Source organism: Tupaia chinensis, unplaced genomic scaffold, assembly GCF_000334495.1.
Source record: "Tupaia chinensis unplaced genomic scaffold, TupChi_1.0 Scaffold000678_1, whole genome shotgun sequence".
Taxonomy (NCBI): domain Eukaryota; kingdom Metazoa; phylum Chordata; class Mammalia; order Scandentia; family Tupaiidae; genus Tupaia; species Tupaia belangeri.
This window is the reverse complement of record NW_006160202.1, coordinates 1,312,924-1,320,232: the sequence shown is the minus strand read 5'-3', so window position 1 is coordinate 1,320,232 and position 7,309 is coordinate 1,312,924. Positions and strand designations below refer to the sequence as shown.

Here is a 7,309-nt window from a genome sequence, read left to right as displayed (position 1 = left end):
AACCGTGGTTGACTACGTGGGAGTCCAGCAACATAGCCATTACACTAACTGCTGGTCCCAAAGTTAAATAAAATAATTCTTTAAACAAAAACATATTTATAAAACAACCAGGAAGATTTGAACACAGACTGGGTATTTCCTATTAAGGATTTTATTGGTTTTTTTTTTTGAGAGAGTAATTTTTGCTGTAGGGCATATGCACTCACCAGGCAGAGAGAGACAGAAAGTGAGAAATCACCCCCCAGGAGGCATGGCTATGCCACAGTCCTTTCTCTTCCATTCTGTTCTTGGAATTTCTGGGCATGCACGCACACATACCCAGCATGAGTTCCAAGCCACTGGGTCTGGGACTTGAACCGTGGTCTACGTGGGAATCCAGTGATGTAACCATTACGCCATCTGCTAGTCCCTATTGTTGACTTTTAAAGATGCGATAATAGTATTGTGGTTTTTAATTTTTCTGGAGGGATTTTCTTTTTAATTTAATTAATTTATTTATATTTTAATTTGACCAGAGAGGGACAGAGTGAGAGAGAGATAGGGGGAAAGTGAGAAAGCAGCTGCAGAGGTCCAGGACTCAAACCACAGTCAGCCATGTGGGAGTCCAGTGCTCTTAACCCCTATGCCACCTGCCCTAAAAACTGTTTTATAGGAGCCAGCAGATAGTGTAGTGGTTATGTTGCTGGACTACCACATGATGTCTGCAGTTCAAATCTTTGACCCGGTACCTTGAAAATTACACCGGGCACATATGCATATGTGCTCAAGATCCTGGGAGGAGAATGGAAGAGAAGGGATTGCTGTGTGGCCATCCACCCTAGGGGATGATTTCTCACTTTCTCTCTCACTGTCTCTGTCTCTCTCAGGTGAGACACACGCCTTATGGCAAAAACGTTTTTTTAAAAAAATTTTATAGGTACCAGCAGATGGTGTGGTGGTTAAGATGTTGAACACTGGGACCAGCAGTTAGCGTAGTGGCTATGTTGCTTGACTCCCACGTAGTCGACCACAGTTCGAGTCCCAGACCTGGTGGCTTAAACTCATGCTGGGCACGTGTGCGTGCATGCTCAAGATCCTAAGAGGAGAATGGAGGAGAAGGGATTGCAGCATGGCCCTGGGGGTGATTTCTCGCTTTCTCTCTCACTGTCTCTGTCTCTCTCAGGTGAGACACACGCCTTATGGCAAAAACCTTTTTTTAAAAAAATTTTATAGGTACCAGCAGATGGTGTGGTGGTTAAGGTACTGGACACTCCCACGTAATCAACCATGGTTCGAGTCCTGGATCTGGTGGCTCGCTTTCTCACTTTCCCTCTCTCTCTTTGTATGTTTCTGTCTGGTCAAATTAAAAAATAAATGAATGAATAAATATTTTTTAAAATTATTAAAAAAAATAAGCAATTCTTTTAAAAGTTCCATCTTTTTAAAAAATTTGACCAGACAGAGACAGAGAGAGAGAGAAAGCAAGCTACCAGGTCCAGGATTCAAACCCAGGGTCAGCCATGTGATAATCCAGTGCCCTTAACCACCGTGACACCCGCCGGCCTCCCCAAAAAAATGTTTTTATATTTGAACAATAGATATATTTTTGAGCATTTAGTAGTGCAATGGTAATGCTGTCTAGGATTTACTTTAGTGATTCAGTTGGGGGGTTGGTAATGAGTGGGGATCAGATGAAATAGACTGTCCTTGGTTTGATAATACTGGTACTTGGGGGTTTGTTTTAATACTCTCTCTTCTTTTGTATATCTATTTAAGTTGCATAATGAGTTTAGAGAAGCAATTAGGGACCATTGGTCATAGGATCACAAAAATGACAAGAAAAGACAAAATCAGAGGACCTGACCCTGTGGCTTAATGGTTAAGGGAACTGGGGCCTGGCAGGTAGCATGGTGGTTAAGGGCACTGAACTCTCATGTGGCCAACCACGGTTCAATTCCCAGAACTGACAGCTTGCGTTCTCACTTTCTCTCTCTCTCTCACTTTTTCCCTCTCTCTCTCACACTGGTCAAATTAAAATAAAATATTCTTAAAAAAAAAAAGGGGGGGGGAACTGGATCCCAAATGGCTGACCATGCGATTTGAGTGCGGACACAGTGGCTTGGGAAACATGCCAGGTGCATGTGCGTCAGTGTGCAACATCCAGACAGGAGGGAGAGACAGGAGAAGGAATCGCGGAGCGACCACATCCCACGACAGGGAGTGCTTTCTCCTCCCTCCGCCTCTGCCTCTGCCTCTCGGCCAGCACGACATACATTTTCTCTCCCTCTCTCTCTCCCTCTCTCTCTCTTTCTCTCTCACACACATACACGCACACGTGCGCGTGCACACACACAACAGAAACTCCAGAGAAGAGAGCATTTCAGTTGCTGGATTTCACGCCCACGTCTGTCTCAGCTTCCCGGCTCCCCAGACTAATTCTCAGACAGGCAGATGGTAGGAGGGGGTTGGAAGGTGGAAACCAACCCCCAGGAAAACTTTCTCTCCTGAGACAAAGGTATTCCTATCTTTTTTTGTGGCGTGATGGGGTTTGGGGAGTGTGCTGGGGAAAGTCGTTATTAGGCAGGAAGGAAGAAAATCTGCAAGCCAGCAAAGTCTAGCCTCTCAGATTTCTCTGCAGGTAACTCTCTCTCCCAAAGAGCAGCTGTATGGAGAGCACGCTGTGACACAAAGCTATGTTCATACCCCTGCAATCCCGTCTCAGAAATGGTGCTTTGTTATTCTGCACACAATGCTGTCTTCTGGTCCCAGCACCCTAAGTCACTCCCAGAGAAACAGAAGTGATTGTCTGCTGTTTGCCCTGCAGGTGGGGAGGAGGGACAGGGGTAGGGTCTGAAGTTTGGCCCCTCGAACAGTTTGTTCTTCAGTTACAGAGTGGTCACCTTCCAAAGCTTCCCTGCCAGCTACTTTACCTTGTCCATATCTTAACCGCTCTGGGAAGGGACAAATAAATAAACCACCAAATCACCGTCACACAAAACATGCTGAAAATACAATTCCGAAGCATCAGAGTGATGGAGGGAAAACCCGCAGGTGTCACCTCTTTCTTTCTGGAATGATGTGTAGACATTTGCTTCCCTTCGTTTATCGCTTGGACTATGTTTTACCAGGAATATGCTTTTCAGTATTTCTCATCTAATAAAATACAAACATATCAACTGAGGGATGCATTGTAATAGGATTTGATCAAGCTGAGTGGTTAGGAATAATGCCCTTGTTTATAACCAGCAGAAAAGACATTCCAAAGCAAAGCAGAGGAGAAAAGTCTACCTGGATACTTAGAATAACTTTCAGACTTTTCATATTCCCCTTCGAATCCACATAATAATTAATTGATTATTTTGAAGGTTTTTTTTTTTTTTTCCGTCTGTTTTTCATCTTTCCTACTGTGGGTTTTCTTTCTTTTTATTGATTTTTTAAAATAATTTTTTCAAGGGAACCAGCAGTTAGCATAATGGCTATGTCTCTGGACTCCCATGTAGTCGACCGTGGTTCGCGTCCCAGACCCAGTGGCTTAAAACTCACGCCGGGCGTGTGTGCATGTGTGCCCAAGATCCTGAGAGGAGAATGGAGGAGAAGGGATTGCGGCGTGGCCATCCCCCCTGGGAGGTGATTTCTCTCTTTCTGTCTCTATGTCTCTCTTTGTCTGTCTGGCAAGCGCACACGCTCTATAGCAAAAACAAACAAACAAACAAACAAACAAACAAAAAAACCTCTTGAAAAAGAAAATAATTTTTTCAATTAAAATTTATTTATTATGACTATGTTTTTAAAGTTTGCTACAGGACATGTGCACTTGCCAGAGAGACAGAAAGAGAGAGAGTGTGAGAAAGCAAATTTGTTGGTCTGGGACTTGAACCACAGTCAGACATGTGGGAGGTCAGTGCCTAAACCAGCACACCACCAGCTGACTCCTCTTTCTTTTTATTTTTTAAAAGCCTTAACTTTTCACTGTATGTACCAATAAATGTACATATTACATATACTTTTATATGAGTGAGTAAATATAATCATATAGCTAATTATGGGTTCTGGTTTTCTATCTTTCAATTGGGTCACGGTCTCATCTTCCTTCCTCTCTTCTCTTCCCCCGAAGTGTTTCATATTATCTTTCTTGTAGGTACCCTTCATGTTTTTCTTTGATATGTACATAAGGGGGAACTTCAAAAAGTTCATGGAAAAGTTGAATTAAAGTATGAGTTTAGGGACGTATATTCTATAGGGCACACGTGCCCTATAGAAAATGCATATTATGAAAAACCTATAGATGGATTTTAGAACTTTTGCACCAAAATAAACTCATACTGGTTTTTTTTTGGAAAGGTTTTTGCTATAGGGTGCATGAGCTTGCCAGAAAGACAGACAGAGACAGAAAGTGAGAAATCACCTCCAGGGGGGATGGCCACGCCTCAATCCCTTCTCCTCCATTCTCCCTCGGGATCTTGGGCACGGACACACATGCGCCCAGTGTAAGTTTAAGACACCGAGTCCAGGACTCGACCCGTGGTTGACTGCATGGGAGTCCAGCGACATAGCCATTACACCAACTGTTGGTTCCCATAATATGCATTTTCTATGAACTTTTTGAAAGGCCCTCATATATGCTTACAAATACGAGGTCTTGTTTTGTTCCCTACAGTCTGTAGTTTGCTTTCATCACTCAACAATACCTCATAGAATGCCTCCAAGTCACCTGGTATAGCTCTCAATTTTTTTAAAAAAAGAATTGTTTATTCAATTTTATTTATTATTATTATTGGGTTTTTATTTTTTAAGGAATTTATTTATTTAACTTTATTTGTTATTATTATTTTTTTAAAAAAATTTGACCAGAGGGAGAGAAAGAGAGAGAAAGGGAAAGTGAGAAAGCAAGCTGCCAGGTCCGGACTTGAACCATGGTCGGCTATGTGGAGTCCAATGTCTCAACCACCACACTTTCTGCCAGTCCCTCAAACAGTCTTTTCAATGTCTATGTAATATTCACGGTATAGATATCATTGTTTATTTACAGATGCTCCCAACTTATGGTTGGGTTACATGCTGAGAAACACATTGTAAAGCTAAGATGCATTTTGTACAGTAACCTGCTGGACAGCATGGCTTACCCTAGCCTAACTCAAACATGCTCGGAACACTTACATTAGCCAACAGCTGGGCATAATTATCTAACACAATTAAACTATTTAGTATCTCAGAATTCAAAATATGGCTTCTACGGAATGCCTGTTGTTTTTGTACCATTGTAAAACCAAAACATCATAAGTTCAACTACCATGCATCAAATATTTATGAACATAAGAGTTCCTGTTTATGGATTTAAAAAAAAATTTTTTTTAGCTTGCTATAGGTTGCACACACTTGCCAAAGAGAGACAGGGAAAGTGAAAAATCAACCCGCAGGGAGAATGGCTATGCTACACTCTTTTCTCCTCCACTCACCCCTCAGAATTTTGGGCGTGCACTGTACACATCTGATGTGTTTATCAAGCCTCAAGGTCCAGGAATCGAACCTCTCAGTTGGCTATGAGGGGTCCAGATGCTTTAACATCCATGCCACCTGCTGGCCCTGAATGCGTATATTTCTATGGAATTGATTCCCAGGAATGAGAGGTTTAGATTGAGGGATCGCCCCTCCACTGAGAGGATGATCAATATCTCAAAGGAAAGTCTCGGCAACCCAGCAGGTAATCCCGAGTGTAATATGGCATTGCTCACCTTCCACTTTCAATTCCATGGCTGCCTCCTCTTGGTAAGAATGATCTCGGAAGAAGCAGGTGTAACCTCCTTCATCCGAGAACCTCACATTCCGGATCCTAAGGGTCACTTTCCCCTCACCAATGGAGTCTTTCAGCAGCTCGGTCCGTCCCCGATATTCAGGTGCCTGCTCTCCATCTTGGTCCTTGCCGTTTCGGTAGAGATGGACCACCCTAGAGAAGGGCGGGCGGTACCACCCCACCTCCATGCCTGTGGCGTTCTTCCCAGGGGATATGCGACAGGGCAATTCCGCTTCATCCCCGACCAGAGCCCGGATGGGGTGCCCTGGTCCTATCACTCTGAACTGTCCTGTCCAAGACACCAAAGTGAAGAGATGAGGGTTAGAGGGAACCTTGAACAACAGGCATGCCATAGGGAGGACTGCTTCAAAACAGGAAAGAAGACACCCAAAGTTTTAACATTTCAATGGACTTCTAGAGCCAGAGAGGACTGTAATTTTTCTTCATGAGCATATATATCTATATATGTGACTTCTAGAGACAGAGAGGACTGTAATTTTTCTTCTTGAGCATATATATCTATATATGTGTGTATATATATATATATATATAGGGCTGCAATCCCTTCTCCATTCTCCTCCTGGGATCTTGGGCACGCACACATATACACCCGGTGTGATTTAAGACACCAGATCCAGGACTTGAACTGTGGTTGGCCCAGTGGGAGTCCAGTGACATAACCGCTACACCATTTGCTGGCCCCAAGCATTTATTACTTTTTTTTAAGGAGAAAGAGAGCAAAGAAAAAGAACAAAGGTCCCTGGTTACAGATGAGAATCCAAGACAGAACATTCCAGCATGCCGTCATTGCAAGAGCTGCTGCCCCTCTTCCTGCCCTCTGTATCCAGCTGTTCAGTTGTGCTGCGGCATCTCGAAATGTGATCCTCACATGGGTCCCCCCTGCTAGGTCTTGGCCACATTCCCTATTCTCTTCTTAGAGGTTTTGTTTGGCCCCCTTCCCACTTCCCAGCTCTCTGTTCATGTTCACCCCGTTCTCTCATCGTCTCCTCGGGTCTCCACCCTGGGCATGGCTGTTGCACTCCTCTTTTCCCTTTGTGCCTTCAGCCTCACTGTGGCTCCCGAGCGCTCCCTGAACGCGTTCCCAGTCTCTCTCCTATGACTCTTCTCAAGTCAGACTCTGAGCCACTAGGAGGTAAGGCTGGCTTCTCCCTTAGACCTGGGAAGATTTCCCTCCTGGTGAGGAAGTGGAGGGATTGGGCCTCCTCTCAGGCGGCTCCCGGAGCTGGAAACCTGCCTTCTGATTCTTTAGCTTCTCTTCCGCACATGAGTCCAGGCCCCCCTATAAAAACTTACTGGTGCCTGATTATGCAGAACAAGCCATCAGACATGACAAGATACCGCAGTCTGAGAGACACTGACGCTGCGGCGGGGCGCAGCACATCCCATCCTACCCAGCTCTGAAAACGGCTTCAGGAGGTGGTTATTATTTTGCCCCCATTTCAGAAGCGAAAAGCCGATGATGGAGAAGACTAGTTCAAGGAGGTCCTTGAGTTAAAGTCATATTCAAGACTGGACTCC

General features: G+C 44.2%; 1 protein-coding gene across 1 annotated transcript in view; it reads right to left on the bottom strand.

Moving 5' to 3' along the window:
* MOG (myelin oligodendrocyte glycoprotein) overlaps positions 1 to 7,309 on the bottom strand; it is a 17,042-nt gene that overhangs the window by 7,274 nt on the left and 2,459 nt on the right. Inside the window, exon 2 of the mRNA XM_006160305.1 lies at positions 5,712 to 6,059. Coding sequence (XP_006160367.1) covers positions 5,712 to 6,059 — 348 coding nt within the window. The remainder of the gene's footprint in view (positions 1 to 5,711; positions 6,060 to 7,309) is intronic.